Source organism: Podarcis liolepis, assembly GCF_965112155.1.
Source record: "Podarcis liolepis genome assembly, chromosome: 14".
Lineage (NCBI taxonomy): Eukaryota > Metazoa > Chordata > Lepidosauria > Squamata > Lacertidae > Podarcis > Podarcis liolepis.
The window spans coordinates 8,403,923-8,427,706 of NC_139569.1; the positions used below are offsets into that span (position 1 = coordinate 8,403,923).

The 23,784-nt window shown below is 47.7% G+C and overlaps 1 protein-coding gene and 1 long non-coding RNA gene across 4 annotated transcripts in view; one reads left to right on the forward strand and one right to left on the reverse strand.

Moving 5' to 3' along the window:
- The window catches only part of CACNA1H (calcium voltage-gated channel subunit alpha1 H), a 371,014-nt gene extending 358,152 nt beyond the window's left edge, over positions 1 to 12,862 (reverse strand). For 2 of the 3 annotated variants that reach the window (XM_083474110.1, XM_083474109.1), the window contains exons 1-2: positions 12,243 to 12,861; positions 7,506 to 7,822 (exon numbers count right to left, since the gene is read on the reverse strand). In XM_083474110.1, coding sequence (XP_083330236.1) covers positions 7,506 to 7,807 — 302 coding nt within the window. In that variant the 5' untranslated portion in view covers positions 7,808 to 7,822; positions 12,243 to 12,861. Of the gene's footprint in view, positions 1 to 7,505; positions 7,823 to 12,242 lie in introns of all 3 variants that reach the window. The other variant, XM_083474111.1, reaches the window with a different exon arrangement.
- Positions 12,863 to 12,881: 19 nt separating this feature from the next.
- LOC310693007 overlaps positions 12,882 to 23,784 on the forward strand; it is a 115,507-nt gene continuing 104,604 nt past the window's right edge. The window contains exons 1-2 of the long non-coding RNA XR_014518955.1: positions 12,882 to 13,141; positions 15,055 to 15,208. This is a non-coding gene — a long non-coding RNA (uncharacterized lncRNA). The remainder of the gene's footprint in view (positions 13,142 to 15,054; positions 15,209 to 23,784) is intronic.

Below are 23,784 nucleotides of genomic sequence, written 5' to 3' on the forward strand. Positions count from 1 at the left end.
TGCATGGTGCCTCCGAAAAATTCTACACATCACTTGGGAAGACAGGCGAACTAATGCCAGTGTACTGGAAGACACCAAGATCACCAGTGTCAAAGCAATGATTCTTCAACATCAACTTCGTTGGACTGGTCATGTTGTGGGGATGCCTGATGATCGTCTTCCAAAGCAACTACTCTATTCCGAACTTAAAAATGGAAAGCGTAATGCTGGTGGTCAACAAAAGAGGTTTAAAGACTCTCTCAAGGCAAATCTAAAAAAATGTAGTATAAACACTGACAACTGGGAAACACTTGCCTGCAAGCGCTCCAGTTGGAGAACAGCCTTCACCAAAAGTGTCATGGGCTTTGAAGACGCTCAAACTCAGGACACAAGGGAGAAATGTGCTAAGAGGAAGGCACGCTTGGCAAATCCACACCATGATCAACTCCTGCCCAGGAACCAATGTCCCCACTCTGGAAGGACGCGTGGATCCAGAATTGGGCTCCACAGTCACTTACGGACTCATTGTTAAAACTGTGTTTTTGGAAGACAATCTTACTCGGCTACGAGTGATCGCCGAAGAAGAAGAAGAAGAAGAAGAAGATTGCACGGGGTTGGACTAAATGACTGTTGGGATCCCTTCCAACTCTTGTATTCCATTCCTTTGGGCCCCAATCCTTAGAGAACTAATTCAATTTAAAAGTCTGGCCAGCGTTACGGCAAAAGCAAGGGGACAACTGAACTCATAAAGCTGACGCAGCCTCTCTCTCCCTCTCTCCCTGCCCCTGATTGCACTTAGTAATGGATTATTATGGGCTGCTGTCTCCGTAGAACACTTCTCCTCCTCGCCGTTGCCAAGGGGAGGCACGGAAGAGCCCATTTTTAAGATGCACCAAGTTTCATTGCTTAACTAAAGCGAGATCGATAATCACCGTATTAATAAATAATGCTCATCAAAATGCTGGCAGGACAGAAGCTGCAAAACGCCTGGCAAGTAGTGAGAGCAGGCGCTGCACGTTTCATAGGGCCAGGATGCCTTGGCTGGAAATCGGAGATGGCTACCTGTGCTGTAAAGCTATTTGAGAAAAGGCAATCCCGGTTATGGAAGGCGGGAGAGACGAGCTGTACAAGTAGCCTTTCTCAACATGGTTCCCACCACACGTCCCATCAGCGCCGGCCAAAGAGGGCACCGTGTAGGAAAAGGCTACTGTGGGCTAAAGATTTTGGATATAACATTCAGTTAGAATCCTGGGAAATGTTGTGGAAGGAAGGTATTAACTTTACTGCACGCAGTGCACTTAAAGAAAATGTTATGAAAATGATGTATAGATGGTATTTAACACCAGCTAAACTGGCTAAAATGTGCAAGACAAGAACCAATGAGTGTTGGAAATGTAAAGAAAGGGGAGGTATCTTCTTCCACTTGCAAAGAGGTAAAGGCTTTCTGGGAAATGGTATATAATGAGTTAAAGAAAATGTTTAAAAATACTTTTGTTAAAAAACCAGAAGCCTTTCTATTGGGTATAGTGGGTGAAGAGATACCAAAGGAAGACAAAATACTGTTTATGCATGCAACAACTGCAGCAAGAATTCTTTTAGCCCCAAAATGAAAACAACAGAAAGTACCAATGAAAGAAGAGTGGCAGATGAAGATGATGGACTTTGCAGAACAGGTGAAGCAGACAGGAAAAATTTGAAACCAGCAAGATCAAGTATTCCAAAAGGACTGGAGTAAATATATACGATATTTGAAAGATTATTGTAAGCAATTAACATCACTAGCAGGGTTGTCTGAAGACTTGTAATGAGAAATTTTCTACCTTTCTATATTTATTTAAACTTTGAGTCATTTTGTAATGAGTGCAACTAGAATGGGAAAACGTACATAATGCAATGATATAAGGGTTAATTTTGAAAGCTAAGAGGTGGGAGGGAAGGAAGTCGATGGGCTCTAAAGAGCCAGGGCGGTAAGTGGATAACGATCATGGGAATGTATATACAGTGGTACCTCGGGTTAAGTACTTAATTCATTCTGGAGGTCCATTCTTAACCTGAAACCGTTCTTAACCTGAAGCACCACTTTAGCTAATGGGGCCTCCCACTGCTGCCGCACCGCCGGAGCCCGATTTCTGTTCTTATCCTGAAGCAAAGTTCTTAACCTGAAGCACTATTTCTGGCTAAGCAGAGTCTGTAACCTGAAGCGTATGTAACCCAGGGTACCACTGTAATTAAATGGAAAATAAATAAAAATTAGAGAGAGAAAGAAAGAAAAGGAAAAGGCTACTATGTGTAAATGGCCCAAATGACATATAACAAGGCTACCACACCTTCAGGTGTGGACTCAGTTCTCCAGGTTCTCCTGGCCCCATGCAGGTGGCAGGTGGAGGGTTTGAGCCTACAGGTGGGCAAGAATACCTTTAATAATGATGGAAAATGATTAAGAAGGCCTTCCATGCAACTTGCGAGCTTCAGGCTGCAAATTGCAGCATGGACACTCACAGGGAAAGGTCTGCCTGCCTTTGCTCCCCTCTCCCAATTAACTTCCATCTCCAGGGCCCACCCAAGGACATCACCATGGTCTCTGGTTTGAGCCCTGAAATCTCAGGGCTGGGGATGCTCCTGAATTGGTAACCCTACATATATAAAATGAATAGACTCATGAAAGCCACTTCCCTGATTCATAGAATTGCAGAATTGCAACCACCTGACCTCTGTTACTGCTTCTTGCCTGCCTTGATGGAGGATAAAGAGGAATGGGTGTGGAAACTAGGGTCCCGGGTAGAGGCAAATGTTACATTCATTGCTCCACCCACTTTTGCCTCTGGCCCCGCCCACCACTGGCATGTGATGTCTCCCACCCTCTGGGAAGAAGCCAATGAGAACCTTGGGCTTCAAAAGCTTCCGTTCCCCTGCAGTAGTTGTTTGTTGCCGCACTGGTTGTGGAACTATTAACATGTTAACACTATGCCCTTAATGCATGTTTCCTTTGTAAAGCACTTTAAAATCAATAATCTGTAACTGAAATCCGCACAGCCTCTGCCTTCCGTTCATTGTCTTTCCTGGTGTGGAATTTTAGATTGTGTCTGCCTCGGGGCAGAGGGCTTTTCCTGTCGTGAACCTTTTGCAAGGCAGAAAGCACTCGATGGTACTGTTTTAATATAGAGTTGCTCTTCCCATCCTGCAAGCAACAGGAAAGGGTTGCTGCTCAGTGGTAGAGCATTCACTTTGCCTGCAGAAGGTCTGGATTCGAGCCCTGGGTCTCCAGAAGGAGCTGAGGGAGGGACTCTGGCCTGAAACTCTGAAGGGATGCTGCCAGCCAGTGTTGGCAGCACTGCGCTAGATGGATGCTGGTATAAGGCAGTTTTCTCTGATCCTAGCAGAAGAGACAAAGCAAGATGTCGATATGTGTGCCTATATACACTGCAAGCTTGCATCATTCTTATACCATTTTAACTACTGACGTCCCCCTGCCCCTGAAGAATCCTGGGAACAGGTGTGTGTTTCTGAAGTTGGGAATCATTTCCTTAGCTCAGTCGTTCCCAAACTTTTAGTTCCATAAACCCATTTCCTGTGCCCCGCTATGAAACACATTATTCAGAATAGTGGGTTGCACAACCAACTTAGGAAGAAAACAGCACAATAAAGTTGAAAACGGGAACAGTCAATTGCATGTGAATTCAAAATCCAGTTAAAACTATTAACTTAGCAGAAGTCGTGAACTTCTAGAATTAGGTAGCCATTTACACCTGCAGTGGTCCCCTGCTAATCACACCACCCACCCCCAGGGGGCAGTATCACCCACCTGGGGAATCTTAGAGGGTTCTCATGCCCTCTCCAAAGTTACAATCTCCACGGTTTCCTGGGAAGAGGGAATGACCCTTGAACTTGCTGAAATCTGCAGCTCAGTCACAGCAAACCAGGTTCAATCTGTAATGCAGGGATATCAAACTGGTTTAAATCTCGAGTCCAGCACCAGTGGCCCTGGCACCAGTGGTCAGCCAGCTTGGGCATTGGCTGAGACTTCCAGCAGCAATGAAGGGCCCAACGCTGGCCTAACTTGGCTGTGTCACCCTCTCCCCCTTCATCTCCCACTGGTTGGAATTTAGCAGAAGACAGGGTGCGGTGCCCCCTTTGAACAGAAGCCAAGCTCAGCTCACCCACACCACGGCTGCCTGCCATTTTTGTCTCCCCCAAATGCAATGCCCCCATGATCTGTAGTCTGGGGCATGGCTTCCCAAACCACGGTCTGCGAGCTTCATTCAAGTGGCCCTGCGGTTTGCCCATGGATTTGTGGCTGAAGGCGGAAGACAGCACGTCCATCACATTGCAGATTTCCTATTGATTTTTAAATGCATTTTTATAGCTGCTTTCATTCCTTAAATTGTATTTTATTGCATTAGCAATTCTAATTGTAACCTGATAACGAAATAAAAGAAGGAATGAAAACACAATTAAAAATCATACAGTATCTAGCACAGCACATTACAATTTGCTACGAGAAGCAGGGAAATCATTAAGGGGTCTGCTGGGACTGTCAGCTTTTTTTCCCAGCGGTCCGGAGAAGAAGAAGAAGAAAGATTAAGAACCATTTGTCTGGGGTCCAACCTGCACCTCCAAAGGGCAATGTGGGGCTCACTGACAGTGCCAATGGGCTCCTTGGCTGTGGTGCAATGGGGCTCAGTGTCTGCACCAATCAGCTGTAACCATCTAGAGCAGCCTTTCTCAACCTGTGGTCCCCAGATGTCGTTGGACTATAACTCCCATCACCCCTAGCTAGCAAGGCCATAGCTCAAGGATGATGGGAGTTGTAGTCCAACAACATCTGGGGACTCACAGGTTGAGAACCGCTGATCTAGAGGCTTCTGGCTCCCCACATCTACAGGGCTACAGGGAACAATGACCAGACTTTGTCTAGCATCAACATATTCACAACCCAAACAAAACAACTCCCCCAAGCAAAGCACGGTCTCTAGCCAGCCTTGTCCCAGTATGAGACCCAGCCTCTTCATAACATCCTCCTTCTGAAAGACCACATTTTGTTGGGGTTTTATGGAAGCACACCCTGGTATCAGCCATGTAAACTGGGAGAAGCAAAGCTCATCCCTCGCTCTCCTGAGTTCATCCCATCTGAATTAAAAGCCCCAAGCCGCAGCCGTGCCATCAGGTCAAAAGCTAATCCCCTTGCAAATATATATATTATTTTCCAGCCCGTGAATCAACCAGCATCTCCTAAGCCCTCTTACATAAACTGTTGAAGGGTCCCCTGCTGTTCTCCGTCTCCCCTGAGCTTTTTGCAACAGCCGAAAACTTCACTGTGATTTGACATGGCGGCAAATGGATTCCTACTTAGCCGAACCCAGAATTCCACCTCGCCATTCCTATCAATGCCAACTATCCACCCTCAAATTATTATTATTATTATTATTATTATTATTATTATTATTATTATTATTAGCAGCAGCAGCAGCACCAACAAAACCTGCCAGCTGGTCCCAGGGTGGGTTACGGCACTTTTAAAATTTAGAATTAAAAACAGTCAAAATATTACATTCATTAAAATAGAACGGCCCCTGAAAGCATACGTCTCAGATATCCCGGACCAGGATAAAGAGATGTGTTTTCAGCATTCATTGAATGTGGCATAGTGAAGAAGCCAGATGCACTTCTGTGGGGAAGGAGTTCCACGACTTAGGGCCTGCCACAGAGAAGGCCCTCTCGTGGACCACCACCACCACCCTGAGCTCCTGGGGGAGGTGGACCTGCCCTCTGTTGCTCTTAGCACTTGGGAAGGTCTGTAGGGATGCCTAAAATCACCTCCCCTTTTCAGCCTAGCCCTCCTCCAGCTGCTTCCAGGCTCTCGTTATTTTGGGGTGGGATTCGCCTGAACACTGACAAATTCAGTTGATCTTGCGCAACAAACCTGCTTCCCCAAATGAGGAAAAGAGTGACGGGGGGAAATGGACCGGAAAGCATTGGTGCAACATCATCTAATCTCCCTGTAAACAAATCGGAAGGAATGCTCAACAGACAGGATGCCTGGAAGAGCCTTCTGATTCAACGCAGGGCTTCAGTTCCATCATCCCATTTCCCGGCAGAAACAACTTGATTTTCAGGATATATTAAGACAGAAATTGAGGATTGCTTGAGCTCGTCTTTTCGATGTCAGGATACACTCTTTTTAGATATTTACAGGTGTGTCAAAATGTCAACACCTAATTAAACACAACTGAAAAGTAGCTCAGAGATACCAACTACAGCTGGGGTCCCCAATGTGGTTACCTATGGGCATTACAGCACCCCAAAACACCCTCCTTGGTGCCCACAAAGACTCATTGCTCTATCTATTCCTTTAAAAAAATGAGGGGCTTATTGGCAGTTGGGTTGGTGGTCCCTGGCTTCTTCTACTTTTTATTGGAGTTTTGTTTGGGGTAGGTGTTTTGTCTGGGTGATTTGGGTTTTCTTGGGGGGGTGTTGTTCTGATCATTGCTAGTTTTTCCTCCTGTAAAATGAGCATTTTGTTGCACACACAGCAGTTTCCTAGATTTCCAGATGTGTCTCCAGGTTGGAAACCTTTGCCCTGGAGTGGAAAAGTCCATACCGCTAAGAGAAAGGTCAGCCTATCAACCAAAGCTATCTGCTGAGTGTGACCCCAAGTAGTGTGTGTCAGGTTGTCTCAGTGGGAAAGGTGAGAAGCAGAGCTCATGTCATCAGTTTTCGTGGAGGTCCATCTCCATCAAGAACCTCCTAAAATGTGCCAGCTACTCAACATGGGAACAACTGCTTAGAAATTGGTATCTGGGTTTTTATTTCCCTTTCCTTCCTGTCCCCTTTCCCTTGAGTGTGTGTGTTGTTTTTTTAGATTGCAAGCCTGCAAGTAGGGACTGTTTTGTTTTGACTGTGTGTAAACCATTATGGGAATAATATTGGCCGAAGAGCAGCTTACAGATGCACTAGAGAAATAAATACCTTAAAAATGCATTAACCCAAAGCATGAAATTTCTCTTTGCTTGCATGGACCAGTCACTGCAACCAACACTGGATTGGGCAAGACCAAGCAGAAACAGTTAAATTCGCTGTGACAAAAATTGCTGCATGCCCAACAACTAGATGAGGTAGGTAGGATACCACTAGAATCAGCCTCAACTGGGTCACCAAAGCCACCTCCTCTAGGTTCTCCTCCACAACACAAAATCAACCAACATCTCCTTCAACCATGAACCCTTGCAGCATACAGCCTTGTTAAAGAAGTCTCATTTCCTCACCTTCTGGTTCCAGATTCAGAGAACTAAGCCACACCAGAAAAACAACAACCCAAGCTGTCCACAAGGCTATTCCAAGTCGAGAGCAAGCTCAAAACTATGGACCCATCAGGAGATGTGAAAACGGTCAACCAAAACAACCATCACCCAAGACGTCTTCTCAAATCCAGCACCCAAAACCAAGAAGGCAAAAAGTTGACGGGACTCCGGAAAACCACACACCAAACCACCAAACTGACATCACCCAGTTCAGGAGAGAAAGGATATGGGTTACAGACCAGTTTGAGACACCAGCTTCTTGGGCGAGTTGTCTGGTGAAGGCAGAAGAAGACAGTGGAGGCCAGTGCAGGGTAAGGGACCTGGTTCTCTCCCTCGTGGGCTGGATCCCGGGTGGATGATCCTGCCGAAGCCAGACTGTCCTGGATGGATTTACAAGCACTGAGGGTGTCCTCATCTTTCTCCTCCCCTGGCTGGGATGCCTTGCCGGTGGCTGTGCCAGAAGCTATGGGGACTTGCACCTCGTCGCTCGTCAGGGGCTGGAAAGGTTCTCTTCTCTCGCCATCAGTCATGATAGCAGCCGGCACCTGGAGATGGTGGAGGACGAAAGAGTTAGGTGAAGAAGAAGGAGGGGTGAGCTCTTGGGGAAGGGCAGACAACAACGAAGGGAGGCATTGTTTTGGAAAGAACGTAAGAAGAACCTACTGGATCAGGCCATCTAGTCTAGCGTCCTGTTCTCAAAGAGGCCAACCAAATGCCTGTGGGAAACCCGAAAGCAGGATTCAAGCACAAGAACATTTCCCCTTCCTGTGGTTTCCAGGAACTGGCATTCGGAAGCATAGCTTTCTCCAGCCACAGAGGCTGAGCATAGCCATCCTGACTTAGTATCCATCAGCAGCCCTTTCCTCCATGAATCTGTCTCTTTTCCAGCAATAGGTTGGTGGCCACCACTGGGTCCTATCTGAAGGAGTTCCACAGTTTAGTTTGTGCTAAAAAGGGGGGGGGGAGTACTTTTCTAGTGTAATGAGAGTGGGAGGGGGGCTTTTCTCTACCCACTTCCCCCACGACATGCATAATTTTTATAAGCTTCCAACAGATTGCTTCTGGATCAATGCAGGAATCTCAAGCAATAAATATAAAATATTGAGCCCCAAAGGGACCTCAGGGTCATCTAGTCTGACCCTGTTGTTGTTGTTGTTGTTGTTACTGTAGTAGTAGTACTCTTAGTACTATTATATATGATGTTTGCCGCTCTGAGCCTGGCTTTGGCCGGGGAGGGTGGGACATAAATAAAATTTATTATTGTTATTGTTACTATCATAGTAGTACTATTAGTACTATTATGTATGATGTTAGCTGCTCTGAGCCCAGCTTTGGCCGGGGAGGGTGGGATATAATTATAATTATAATTATAATTATAATTATAATTATAATTATAATTATAATTATAATTATAATTATAATTATTATGTCCAACCCCCCCCCCCCAATGCTGCTCTTTACCTCGGAGAGCAAAATGTCCTCCGCCAGCCCTGTCAAACAGTAATGGCCAGAATAAAGGCAGATGCAACTTTAAGGAACCCCAGCCTGGTGACGTGGTTGGAGTGTTGGACTAGGACCCGGGCGACCACAGTTTGAATCCCTGCTCAGCTTGAAAAACTCACCGGGTGACCTTGGGCAAGTCACCAACTCTCAGCCTAACCTAGGCAAGCACGGTTACTTGGGAGTGATCCCCCTAGAACTTTGAGAGACTTCAGAAACTGCATCTTTCGTTGGTCACACAATGTAATTTTTCTTTTCTTTTTTCTTTTGCAAAAGCAGCCAACGGAGGGCTCCATTTTGGATCCAAGCCATGAGAGAGAGGTCTAACCCTTTCCCCAAATACATTACACCCCCTACGACTTGCTCCCCAAGCTGTTTTTAAACTGCAGATGGAAAAACATGCAGGCAGGCTTACATTTTAAAGCCCACATTTTCTGCCCCCCCCCATGTGGCTGATAGGAGCTCCACAGTGATGTTATTGATCTGAACCGAAATGTGGGGGTGGGTAAGGATAAGAAACCCCCTCACTTCTGCCACACAGTGTCCCCGACTCAAACCAAGGCACACTTTTACAAAAAAATATATAAATTTAAATCGTGAACTTCTAACACAGAGCTCCCACGCAATGCCCAATTTGGCCCTTACTTCTGAGTAAACATGCATATGACTGGCTGCAGGTCTGGCAAAAGTCTCGTCTGTTGTTTTTGGGGCAGGGGATCTGCATTCAAACCTCTTCCACAAAATGTAAATAGCTGTCTGTCTGTCTCCACCTGAAATTTCTCAGGAGGGTGTGTATATGTGTGCAGGAGTGAGTGTTTTGAAAATCCCTGAAGCAGAGGTGAAACCAAGCAGGAATAAAGAACTAGGAAAAAGGAAGTAACAGCTGGGGAGGGGGCGTGCGTTTTCATTCATACATGAAGACAAATCAGTCCTTTTCTTGAACCAGCCCGGGCTGGCTGGTCCATGAGGCAGGCTGAGGCAGGTGCCTCAGGTGGCCAAACCTCTGTGGGTGCCCTCTTCCCGCCGATGCCAGAGAAGCAGCCCTCACAAGATCTCACTGGAACACAGAAGTTACACTGTGTGACCCCAGTAAGTCGAGCAGTGAGGGGGGCAGGTCAAACTTCAGGCAGCAAAATTGGATGAGCCGCCCCGGCATTCAATGTGGGTTTACAGGGGCAGCAATGGGCACCGCTAGCTTCTCTCCCACATCCATTGCCCCATATTCAGAGTACAGTGGTACCTCAGGTTAAGTACTTAATTCATTCCAGAGGTCCGTTCTGAAAGAGTTCTTCACCTGAAGCACCACTTTAGCTAATGGGACCTCCTGCTGCTGCTGCGCTGCCGGAGCACGATTTCTGTTCTCATCCTGAAGCAAAGTTCTTAACCCGAGGTAATATTTCTGGGTTAGCTAGGTCTGTAACCTGAAGCATATGTAACCCGAGGTACCACTGTAATCAAGTTGGGGCAACAATGTCCAGTTTTTGTTTAGCTTTCCATGCGAAGTCGCAGCTGAAGGATAAAAGGAACACGGAATAACTCCACATAAACTGTGTTATGTGCGTGAGAGAGGCATCAGCGTAGGGAACTGGGGAAAGAGAGGTGTGAATGGGATAAGTAAGAACGAGCCCTGCAGGATCAAACCAAAGCTTTCGTTCTGTTCTAGTCCTTCATCCTAGCCTAAGCAGGACACAACAGGGCACAGCTTTCCCCTCCTACAACTTGTTTTCAGAGGTAGAGTGCCTCTAGCTATGGAGGCTTCATTTTGCTATCATGGCTGAGGGATCTATGAAGGAAGAAGAAGAAGAAGAAGAAGAAGAAGAAGAGTTTCTCAATGGCTATCAAGCTCCCTTCTTTTCATGCCATAGCTCAGTGGCAAACATCTGCTGATGGAACTTAGGAGGAACTCTGATGTGAAATCCTACAGAGTCAGTGCAGACGGTGCACACTGCTAGTCGGTGTAGAGTAGACGATGGTGAGCAGCAGTGGCCCAACTCAGTTTAAGGCAGTTCCCTTTGTTCCTGTCTTGTGGCAGTGAGCTCCACAAGTTAACATTGCCCAATGTGAAGGAAGACCGCCTTGAATCTACTACCTGTCAATGCCCTCTCTAGCTTTCTGAGAAGAAGGGAAGGGAAGAATGAACCAAAGGAAGCAGAAAGTTAAGAAGAATTAAGAGGAATGGGTACAAATTATCCTTAGTATTGCTTACTTGCTGTAGCACTACTGAGATATACATGGTTGCTTAAAAATGGATGGGTCCCTGCCACAAACAGAGCTTTTTGGGTAAGATACTTTGGTTACATCCAACTAAATCCTACTCAGCGTAGATCCTTTGAAATGAATGGTTGGCGTTTTCTTTCATTCGAGTGGGTCTACTCTGAGTAGGGCTGGTGGTGTAAATTTCCATAGCGGGAGGAGGGGCAGGAAAGGCAAAGTAGGGTTGACGGCGAGCAAACGTGACAAGGAACTCAGAAATCGCTCTCCAAAGGTGGCCTTGCAAGGCGAGAAAGGGTTAGCGAGACAGGAAAGAGTTAAGTGGGGGAGATGTGGAAAGATGGGGGGGGGTCAGAGAGAGAGAGTTAAATAGAAGCAGCAGAAGAGGAGAAAGAGAGAGGAAAGAGTTAAACCAGGCAGGCAAAACCTGAAGGTGGAATAGAAAGAAAAAGGGTGGAGAGCGAGAGAGATCCACGAGCTTCATTGTTCTCTAGCTCTCCGCAAGCGACCTCGGGTGGGTCTCTCCAAGCGGCAGCTTCGCCGCTACTCCACGCGGACCATTTGGGGGTGGGGGAGGACGCGTGTCTCTCCCCCCCCCCACCACCTGCATGGTCTAAGTGGGGGAGGAGTGAGATATCTATAGCTATTCAAAAATAATTCAATAAATTCAATAAAAGGGGAATGTGGGAAAAGGTGAGGTTGTCCCCAGAAGCCAGGCGGAGACGCACATTTCTCAAAGGGAAGGCGAGAAAGAGGAGAGGGGTCGGTGGGTAGCGAAAGAATGTGAGGCACAGCGTCTCTCCCCGTTCCCCAGTCTTGGGCTTCTAGTTTCTGAAAGAAGTGAGGGGTGAAATGAGAGACGGGATGGGTATTTTTTGGGGAGTGGGGGTGGGAAGGAGATGCGCTTGCCACAAAGTCATTGTTCAAACGCCTCGCATGGCGAGTGGGAATCGAAGGGGTCGGGGAAGAGCTGGGCGGTTCAACCTCCCGGCTCGCTTCTGGTGTCTGGACCCGTTTACTCGGAAGTAAGCCCCTCACCTACCCAGCCTCCAAGTTCCAGTATCCTCTTGCGCGCACGCTGCCTCGGAGAGAGCGGAAGTATGCCCTGTTGGAACTCTGCGGGGGTATACTCCCGAGTAAATGTGAAGAGGATCGGGGCCCAAAAAGGCTTTGGGGAGGGGGAGAGGCTGACTGTACACTTCTCCCCCCATCCCCCACTCTGACAGGGACTCGGGGAGGGAGGTGCCGCCTTACCTTAGTTTCACGGACCTCTGTCTTCCCACACGCATAGCCGTCTCTTTTGCCGTTCACATCCGACCAGGCAGCAAAAATCTACTTCCAAGGACTCCGAGCGGAGAGCGGCAGGATTCCCCCCTCCTCGCTCTCGCTCTCTCTCCACCTCCCCTGGGGATAGGAGGTCTCCAGCAATGTCAATCCCACGAGCAGCTCCGGAGAGAGGGAGAGGTGGGTGGGTGCCCTGAGAGAGGGTCAGGGAAAGAAGCCTCTCATCCTCGGTGCCCGAGGCATGCCTGATCTCTTTCCTCTCCCCACCCGCAAGGAGACCCCACCTCTCCTTTTGGGGGGGGGGCTTCTCTTTACCCTCCTGTGATCCCCCCAAGGAAGGATGGAAAGCCGATCTTCTTCCAAATTGGCTCCGGTCCCCTTTGCACCAAGAACTGGAGCGGAGGGGTGCGATGGGTGAGGGACACAGTCAGTTCCACCAAATCGTTTGCAGAAGGGTAAAAAGAAGAGAGAGAGATATAAAAAATAGAGATATAGAGATATATATGTGAGCTAGAGAGAGAAAGAGAGAAAAGAACCACACGGCGCCGAAGAGCGCTTCGCCTTTGCGCACACGGGAAACTTCAGACTTCACCGAGGGGAGGGGAGGGAAAAGGGGGTGGAGAGAAAGCGGGAAAGGGGGTGGGGAGCCCGGAGAGCGGCTGGAAGCAGAGCCACGCGAGCGAGCCGAGAGAGGGAGAGGGAGAAAGGGCTCCCACCCAGCTGAGCGGCAGCGGCGGGATGCCGAGCTGTGCGCTTTGGAGAGAGCTCCATGCGTAAAAGTACCCCGGGCGCATGGCCCAGAAGAGCCCAAGAGTGGCCGGTCTTCAGGACTCGCCGCCGCTTTGGAGAGGCGGTGTGCGCCGACCTCAGTGCGTATAATGATAAAGGAAATGGACTGGGGGGGGGGCTGAAGGAGGGTGGGGTTGCACGGCCCCCCCCGCCTCAGTTCTTTCTGTCCTCAAACTGCTGCTAAATGCTCCACCCCGCCCCCATTACGCTTTCGCTCCCTTCGCTTCCTTTGTTCTCTCTTGCAACTGGCGCTACCCAAGGTGGCTGTGCGTTGAAGGTCACTCTGCGAGCGGTTCAGAAGTTCAGCTGTTCTGCGGGGAGGGGGGAGGGGGGATAACCCATTCCAGGTGGGCACACAGTCTCCGGAAAGGGATAGGATGGGAAGGTTGGGGGAGTTTCGGGGACCACCGCTAGATAATCCACAGCCTCGCCCTCTTCCCGGGGTGGGGTTCATATAGCAAGGCTGCTGGAGGGAGGAGGGGAAGGTGGGGGATAACTCCGGCGCCCATCTCCGCTGAGGACCGCAAAGCTGCCCACATTTACGCTGACCCGCTTCCCCTCCACACGCTCCTGAAATCTCAGGACTTGGAATTCCCAACGCGCGGGAATGCAAAGCGAGCGTGGCGAAGTTCCATTAGAGGCTGAATCAGACAAGGATTCCGAAGAGGAAAAGGCTCCCACTCTCCTCCCATGAAGTCGTATTTTTAACCCCAAACTCACTGCTCATCTCCTGCATTTTTGACATTTTCGCATCTGGAGAAGCAAACCCAATATTCTCTACCCTCCCAGCCACCTACAAAAAAGTAGGTCACCTTAATGATGCCACGGAGTTACTGTAAATCAGTCTCTGCCAATTCTGCTGCCCTCGAGATGTTTTGGACCACAATCCCCACCCACCCAAAGCAGCTGTTTTAGGCCAAAACATCTGGAAGGTACCAGGTTGGCACCAGCTGCTGTCAACTGTGCTCATTCCCCATCCTTAATGATTTAGAGATTCAGATAGTTCAGGGCCAGCCTTACATGAAGAAGCGGGTTTTGGGAACCCACATTTGTGGGTGGGGTGGGGTGCAACTGATAGGTTATTTTGCTATATTTTTATCACCATTGGAGGGGGGCACTTGAATGTTCTTGACCACCCCCTGGGCTGTGCCAGCTTGTAGATTCTCTTAAAATGACATTCCAATAAATGGAGGTGCCAGAGAAGGTCGATTATAGGGGATACATGTTCTCCCTTGGTGCACACATGTGTGGAAGGGGAAAACATGCCCTGATCGGATCCATGAACTTTCTGGGATGCATTAATGATAATCAGGCAAAGCGGGTAACACCCCCCACTAGCAATGCAATTGTCTGTCATTTTCACTTTTCTCTGTTTCTCATTTTCCCAATCTTAAATTCATTTCTCCGTATTTCTGCAGCTATCTGCGTTAAAAAAACCCCACAACCCCATGAAAATTCACCAGCAATTTAATGCAAGTTTCTCCCAATCAACACATCTCTGCCTGCAGCTTTGACTAACATGTACATTTTTTGCGAGCTATTCCCCCTAATATAATGCATTTTAAAGGAACTTTTCACCAATACATACATTTTTCTGCCCACTTTTCCCCGAAAGACCTAGCTTTGTCAACATTGCTTGGAGAATTGCTTTGCAAAATTCAGAGAAGTGCGTATTTCAAAGGACGGCTGTGTTTCGGTTCTCATGTTTTCGGAAGATGCAAATGTGATACAAACAGGTTTAAATGTGACCCAAATCAAACTTCTTGCCCATCCCTAAGCATTGGATACGATGGCTGTGGCAGAAGGTCTAACAATGTCTGAAGAGAACACTATGCTTTATACCAGTAGGCTTTTGATTTATTCCAAGGAAGTGAGTTTTCATAGATGGGAATAGAAGGTGGGCCAGACTGTGTCATTTGGACAAGGTTCCATCTCTCTCTCTCTCTCTCTCTCTCTCTCTCTCTCTCTCTCTCTCTCATTACTTTGTTTACAGTAGGAGTGAGGAACTTTTGGCCTGAAGAGTTCGGATTTGATATCCCGCTTTATCACTACCCTAAGGAGTCTCAAAGCGGCTAACAATCTCCTTTCCCTTCCTCCCCCACAACAAACACTCTGTGAGGTGAGTGGGGCTGAGAGACTTCAGAGAAGTGAAAACTGGCCCAAGGTCACCCAGCAGCTGCATGTGGAGGAGCGGGGAAGTGAACCCGGTTCACCAGATTATGAGTCCACTGCTCTGAACCACTACACCACACAGCGGTGACTGGACTCCAGCTCAACCACATCCCTGTTGTTGGCTAGGGGCATACCATGAGGAGGGTCAAGGGGGCCATGGCCCTGGGTTCAGATTTTTAAAGGAAGTGAGGGGCACAACTAGGTGCCCCCACAACAGTCTCCCTTCCTTCACCAAGTTGTACCTGGGCCGGGCCTCCAGGTCTGGGGCAGTGGTAGCACCTCCCTCTCTCACTCACCGCTGGCTCAGACTGCTGCGACTCGGTTGGCAGAGAGGGCTTGGGTTGGCGCGGCCACCTTCCACACCTGCTCCCCCCTGTAGCATGCACATACATGCCCCAGGCACCAAGAACCCATGCTGTGCCCCTGCTGTTGGCCATGCTGCCCAGGGCTGATGAGACTTGAAGTTCAACAACATGCGGAGTGCCACAAGTTTCTCATTCCTGGTTTACTTGGCTGCTTTCCCTTTGAAAGCCAATCTGAAGACATAGAAATCAGCAGATGTAAACTTCAGGCACATTTGCCTTTTAAGGATTTAGCAATGCCCCTGGAAGGGCCAACATTTAATGATGAAAAGGGAAAGAAGAAATCTCCCTGCAGACCGGCTGCCTTCTCCCCCAGGACCTCTGAAAACTGACGGGTTTATTATATTCAATTTGCAAATACAGGCCTTGCCGCTATTCATTGCCGGTTAATAACTGAGAATTGATTGAAAATGGAGGTCAGAGTTTCTCGAGAACAGAGATGAGAACTAATGGAGAACAATGTTCAAACGCAGCCGCAGCCCCATGCACAAACACACAGAGTTTCATTATGCCACTGCAAGGTTGTGATGAACGGAGGGTTGGTTACCAGAACTCCACTTCTTATTCCGGAAAGGGAAGCGGCAGCCCTGAATCGGAGGACGTGAGCCTGCCTGATGAAGGCTGAAGCTCATGAACAAGAAAGGCAGCTAATTAGGGGGAAATGAATTGTGCTGTGCGACGGAGGATTTGTGTGTTTGATCCGGGGATGCCTTGCTCATGAAAAATCATTTTCCTATTGTACATGTGTTTGTGCTCTAAAGCAGAACTGGTGTGTGTGTGTTGACCTTGACTTGATTTGGAGTGGGAGGGGAGCAGAGAGCTCCAGAAAAGAAGGGAGAAAATGAGAGTTTGGCGAAAAACGGAAGGCATGGGGGAGGGAGAAGAGCAATCTCCAAGTGTCATGAGATGTTCTTGGCTGTTTTCCCCAAAGGAGAGCCTTTTCCATTTCATATGCCTTTGCTGCTGCTTCTTTTTCTTCCTTTGCTTTTCTCAGTGCTTTCTAAGCCGTGCATCCAATGTAACGGCAAACAGAGCCGTCTCTAAAGATATCTCCCGTCGTATGTCAAGGCTACATGGTAAAGTTCAGCCACTACCCACAGCAGACCTTTGGAAATGAGTTTCTGCACCTGGAATCAGCATGTCCAATCTGACCTTTCCGAAGGCCATTTTCAGGCGGAGCGTTCAAAGTCTCCCCAGTGGCTCCACCAAGGAAGGCTGCCATGCTGGAAGCTGCTTTGGTATCTGAGTAGATATGAACTCAGGACCTAGGACAGGGGTCTGCAACCTTTAAGACAAAAAGAGCCACTTGGACCCGTTTCCGAAGAAAAAAAAACTGGGAGCCGCAAAACTCGTCATTATAAAAATAACTTTTTTTGTCACTTTTTTATTATTTCTTTGTTTGACCCCTCAGAATTACTCCTCCTCATAGAAATAAACGTTAAATTAACAAGTTACCTTTTTGTGTGTGTGTGTGTTCCTCACTCCCCTTCAAAACAGTGATCAGTGTACATGCCCCCTTTTAATGCAGTGACCAGCATACATGCCCCTTACAATGTAGCGGGCGGGCGGGCAGGAAGGTGACGTCAGGACGGTGCATGACTAATGCACGCACCGCCCCCATGTGACGTCACAACCAGTACAGCGCCCGCCACAGTGGGGAGTGTTGGGGCGCACAATGCGCCTCCTCCCCTCGCTAGTATCCGCCCCGGAGCCACGGCAAAGGTGTAAAAGAGCCACATGCAGCTCCGGAGCCGCGGGTTGCAGACCCCTGACCTAGGAAGATAAGATGAGCCCGGCTGGATCAGGGCAAGGGCCCTTCTGGGTCCAGCATTCTGTTCTCATAGTAGCCACCCAGGTGCCTCTAAGAAACCAATAAGCAAGACCTGAACGCTTTCAGGGGCAGGCTTTGGTCTTTCAATGGTGCCCTGTGCGAGGACAAAATCCAGCCTCTTGCCTTCCATTCTACTGAATTCACTACAATGTCCCATGGCGCCCCCTAGGCTCAGCCCCCAGTAAAGTGGAGCCAGTCGTGCTGCCTCTGAAAAGCAGATTCTGCAAACTCAGGGTCCCTGAAGTGAGTTGCTGGAACTAAGCTCAAAATAGTTTTCTGCTTCACTGATGAGCCAGGGTCTAAAGCAGGCATAGGCAAACTCGGCCCTCCAGATGTTTTGGGACTACAACTGCCATCATCCCTAGCTAACAGGACCAGTGGTCAGGGATGATGGGATTTGTAGTCTCAAAACATCTGGAGGGCTGAGTTTGCCAATGCCTGGTCTAAAGGCCCTACCCCTTGATTTTATTCAAAGCCAGGCCAATCGAAAAGCTTCGTGCTTCCAACAAATCACAGAGCCCAATATGTCACTCTTCTACATGTGCAAAGATGGTTGTGAAGCCCCACTTACACACACACACACACACCACACCACACAATCAGTCCAATCCTGAGGGCAGGATCCACAGGGGCAACAGATCCCAATGTTGAGCTTTGTTCCCTGCTTGTTCCTCATGGGGATCTTCACTTACCCCTTCTTCCCTGGTGGGGAGGGGTGTGTGTGCCAATTTGTGGTTCACCTCAGGTGCCAGAATGTTGTGGGCTGGCCCTACCCACCCCCACAGCTTGCTCAACCAGGGCATGGTCATCCTGGTCCAGAAAGCTCTTGACATCCCATTACAGTGGTACCTCAGGTTACAGACGCTTCAGGTTACAGAAAACAAGATAACAAACTTTTTATAAAAGAATGGAAATGGTTTATTGAATATTTACAAAACAAACTGTAAACGGATAAGAACATTGGCAGGATTATTGCAAGGTCCATTCTTAACCTGAAACTGTTCTTAACCTGAAGCACCACTTTAGCTAATGGGGCGTCCTGCTGCTGCGCCGCTGCTGCACAATTTCTGTTCTCATCCTGAAGCAAAGTTCTTAACCCAAGGTACTATTTCTGGGTTAGCGGAGTCTGTAACCTGAAGCGTATGTAACCCGAGGTACCACTGCGGCGACAGTGGGAGGCCCCATTAGCTAAAGTGGTGTCTCAGGTTAAGAACACTTTCAGGTTAAGAACGGACCTCCGGAACGAATTAAGTTCTTGACCCGAGGTACCACTGTATTTCTGCAGCTGTTTTTGCAGGGGCTGTGATAAACCTCTGAACAAGCCTTTCTTTTGACCATTCAGAGGGATGGAAAGTGTCACAAAGCTGCCACAGGGAAAAGGGATGGAAAAATTTTTGTTACTGTTTTAAAGTGAAATTTTGAGAAGCAGGAGGCTGTGCTTATGAGATGACAGTTTCTCTAGTGTAGGGGATGGGAGACTGGGGGGCTTCTAGATGGCATTGGATTCCATGTCCCATCAGTTCTGGCAAATAAGAGTTGCAGTCCAACAACATGGGAGGGCCAACGACTCCCCAACTCCTATTTTAATACATCCCTCCCACCCTGAAAAAAGCCCCACAATTGCTGGCAGACATGCAGGACTCTTTTGTCAACAGATTTCCAGCATGATAGGGCATTCTGAAAGCATCATGTGACTAAAATGATGTCGGATGTCGCATGATGCATATTTTCTTCAGGAAGCCCCATCAAGCCAGGACATTGTCTGCAAAGAGTCTCAGGTGCAGAGCTTTTTTAAAAAAATGCATGTGCTAAATGAAGAGTTGGAAAAGATTCTGAAAAATGATCAAGGGGTTTGCATGGCTTCCCTGGGAGGAAAGCTTGCAGCATTTGTGACTTTTCTATAGACCTGTGCTCCTTTTTAAAAAAATATTTTATTTCAAATATACAGATAATACATAGATAACAAATACATACACTGGTGGTTTCTATAGAAATCAAATAATAATAACCAAGTCAAATAATATCAAACCCAAAAAAACCTTACATCTCTACATATATACAAAGAAAAGAATAAAAGAAACAAGAAAAAGACAAATCAAAAACAATGACAAAGACACACACACAACATTCAATATGTATCTTTTGTTAGATGCTATTGAGCACGATTCAATCCTATACTAGTTATTGGATTATACCATACCTTTCATACGGATTGAATCTCTTTACGTATTTAATTGTTATGGACTTCCATATGCTCCTATAGAGGCATCTGGTATGGTCCCGGCTGCCATATTATTATTTTTAATGTCAAGGTCCTTTCTCAGTTATTGTATGGTATTCCAATTTGGATACAAGCATTTAATAGAGAAGTTGAATAAATTGAAGTGACCTTTCTTCGTAAGATGTGCTGAATCCAGTCAACATCTGGTTGGAAACCAAGGCATGGCTCTCCACAATCAAGGCCTGGCTGAAAGTCCATTTTAGAATAACATCTAACTCCTTCTCAATCTCTATGCTTGAAGACCGTATTTTACCCAGATGGTACAGAGCAATTCAAGACAAAATCCATAGTTTGGGCATTGCCCTTGAGAGCCTTGAAGTATGTGATGAAAACCACACATTCCAATTAATCAAGCAGTGGCTTTACCACCGAGATCTTGTTCTCTGGAGGTCTTAGGTATCACAACATCCTACAGAACTTGTGCCAAACGTCTAAAGGATCTACTACTCCCTTCCCATCGAAGAGCTTTTATGGTTGCGAGACTAAACGCTTTCCCCTCCACAGTGACCAAAGGCAGATTCTCACACAATCAATTTCAAGCCCATTTATGTGCCTGCAACCAAGAAGTTCCTGATTCAATGGACCAGATTCTTTTAGATTGTCCTTTACACAGCACACTTCACCAACTAATGATGAGCAAAATGTTGGACATCCGGCCCACAACTCTGAGTAGAAGCCAAATAAGGTTTCTCCTGGCAGAACGGGACAAATAGGGAGCCAGCGTACACCTTCTGGGTCATGTGGCCAGCATGACTAAGCCACTTCTGGAGAACCAGAGCAGCGCACGGAAACGCCGTTTACCTTCCCACCAGAGCGGTACCTATTTATCTACTTGCACTTTGACATGCTTTTGAACTGCTAGGTGGGCAGGAGCTGGGACAGAACAATGGGAGCTCACCCCGTGATGGGGATTCAAACTGCCAACCTTCTGATCGGCAAGTCCTAGGCTCTGTGGTTTAACCCACAGTGCCACCTGCGTCCCATGACCTGAGCTAGTAGAAGGTAATTTCACAGATATTCAAGTCTGCTTCAGCTTCACTCGCCAGTCCAGGCAATTGACTGCAGGGACCATGAACTAAAGAATAGACACAGGTCAGGATTTGGGCATGGGAACAAAGAATGGATGCCCGGCCACTTCACTGGGAATTGTGTGGGTGCATGGGCACCCAGGGCCCCAGGGAGTTGGCCCCATTGATGACAACCCTGGTCTTCTGTCTCCAATCCTGACTGGAGAGCAGGCCCCTGCACCCCCCCCAGATTTCCTGTTCATGCATTCCAGAGCTAAACACACACATTGGGCATGTCAATTCACCCTCAAGAAAGAAACGGTGGTGCAATGTGGAGCCATCAACCTGCCATGATTCTGCTGAGGTTTGCGGAAGGCTGATTTTCTGTGGCACAATGCCATCTAAGGTTGCATGGCTCGCATCCCCACTAATGCAGGCCAATGCTCTAAGGGGGGCTTTAGAGTGTCATTCTGTGACCATGCACCTCAGAAGGGGCGCAATACATGCTTCCTTCTCCCTGACCGTGCATATATTTATATAGTGGTAATTAAAGAACAGGCCTCCTGCCTCTCGAGTTCTTGTAAAATGCTGTGTGCACTTATCTCCTGCTACTAAGTGAACTTTTTTTTAAAATAGATCATAAGAAAATAATGGAATTCATAGCTGAATTTGGGAGGTAGATCTGTCTATCTCCTGATAAGATCATGCACTTTTATAGAAAGCATTTTGTACAGGCCCTTTCTTCAGGGCTGTGTGCATTTTGATGTGCTTGTTTTGGAGCGGCCATTTGTGTGCCTCTATTTAAATTAAAGGGACGCGGGTGGTGCTGTGGGTAAAACCTCAGTGCCTAGGACTTGCCGATCGCATGGTCAGCGGTTCGAATCCCCACGGCGGGGTGCGCTCCCGCCGTTCGGTCCCAGCGCCTGCCAACCTAGCAGTTCGAAAGCACCCCCGGGTGCAAGTAGATAAATAGGGACCGCTTATCAGCGGGAAGGTAAACGGCGTTCCGTGTGCTGCGCTAGCTCGCCAGATGCAGCTTGCCACGCTGGCCACGTGACCCGGAAGTGTCTGCGGACAGCGCTGGCTCCCGGCCTATAGAGTGAGATGAGCGCACAACCCTAGAGTCTGTCAAGACTGGCCTGTACGGGCAGGGGTACCTTTACCTTTACCTTTATTTAAATTGAGCCAAAAGTACATATACCCAACTGACACCAACAAGCAAAGGTTAGCCATGTTGGCCCATAAGAAATAAAACCTCCATATTAGGACGTTACTGTCATTTGCCCTTAATATGTTTGTTGGGCAGAGGTGGCTGGCTGGGTCAGGCCAGAGGAGTGGCCAACAGAGGACCACATGGAGCAATCCAGTGGGCTGGGCAGGTTTCTACCCAGGTCAGGAGAGCCCAAGGAGGATCTTGGGAAAGATTCGGAGGTCTTGAGGGGGACATTCCCCTTCTCCCAGGCCTTTGGTTAATTAAACCACCTATGGCCTTTCAAAGTGGTGTGTGTGTGTGCGTATTATTGTTTTTGTTTGTTATTATGGTATGTATTTTTGTACTTTTATATTTTAAACCTCCTTGTGATCATTAGATGAAGGGTGGCATAGAAATTTAATAATAAAAATAAGAAATGCTTTCATCATGCCAACCAAATTGTCACCTAAAAGTGTGCAGGCTTTCAGATTCGCCAGGACTCTTGGCTTCAACATCAGCCAACTTCTTCCCTCCCCACAACCCCATGGCAATTAGCCTAATGAAGAATTCTGGAGCTTGCATACATTTTGTGACATTTTGGTTGGCCTCATATGGATTTTTGGAAAAAACAACCAAGACGCTGAACTTAACACCTCCTTAAAAGGCCTTGAAATTAGAAAATGCTTTTTCCTGGAATACCAGAGCTTTGTACGGCCCCATGAAACTTACTGAGAAGATGGGTACTTATTTATACCATGCACTTTTGGAACTGACTGCTACAAGATGGGGGTGATGGCAGCTAGCTTAGAGAGCTTTAGAAAAAAGACTGGGCAGATTCATGGAGGATACCCCTGTTAGAAATGACTGCCGAATGAGCCTCTGTGCTTAGGGTGGTGAATGTTTTTCAGGCAGATGTCTGAATCCCCTTCTGGTCATCCTTTTGAGGGCCACATGCCAGTGGTGGGTGTGGCCAGAGGCAAAAGTGGGTGGGGCAATGAATGCAAATTTTGCCTTTGAATAGTAGGCTGCTTTCCCTACACACTCACATATCCCTCGCTATCCGCACTCCAAGCAAGAATTCAAGGCAGGCAAGGACATGAGAGAAGCAGGTGGGGTGTGTGGCCTAGGGTTAGAGGTGTAGCTTAGGAAGGGTGTGGGGAGAGTTTGGAGGGTCAGATAAGCATGGATGGCTCATTTGGCCTCTGGGCCCAGGCTTCCCCACTTCTGAGGTATAGGGCAATAGGAGCCAAATTGGGCAATGTCACCTAGTCATGGGAGATACCTTTCTGCCTTAGGCAAAGCACTGGATAACTGTGACAACTCTAGAGCTATTGCAATGCATCCGAGGGTCAGTAGGTCACCTTATGCCATTTACAGGATTCCCTTCTGAGATCTGTTATTCACCAAAGCAGACAAAAGCAATCATTCTCAATGACATCAATGTGACCTGTGATCAGAATGCAGGCCCTTGGCCAAAGCTGTATCCACCGTACTAGTTTTGTTGTATAATCTACCCTATTTTAGCTTCATTGACTTCTTCGGGGTTGTCCCCACAGCGTCCTGTCATTATAGGAGAAGAGAGTACGGCTTGGCCAGCATCCATTCCTCTCCATCAATAAACCCACAAGGTTTCGAAGATAGATGCTGTCTCTGGGATAACTGAAGTGTAAGTGAATGGGGAATTGGCTCGCAAGATCAAGGGCAGGCTAATGAGATGCGGAGTTCTCCTCACCAGAAATAGGAGTTTGTCACATGTTGGCGCTAGCCCAGGTCAATTACAGCGAGTGTGAAATACAGCAGGGAGGAGGAGGCAAAAATAGAGCTTGTTTTCAGTGGCAGGTATCTAGAGCTCAACTTCACTGGTTGGAGGGTGGCTTC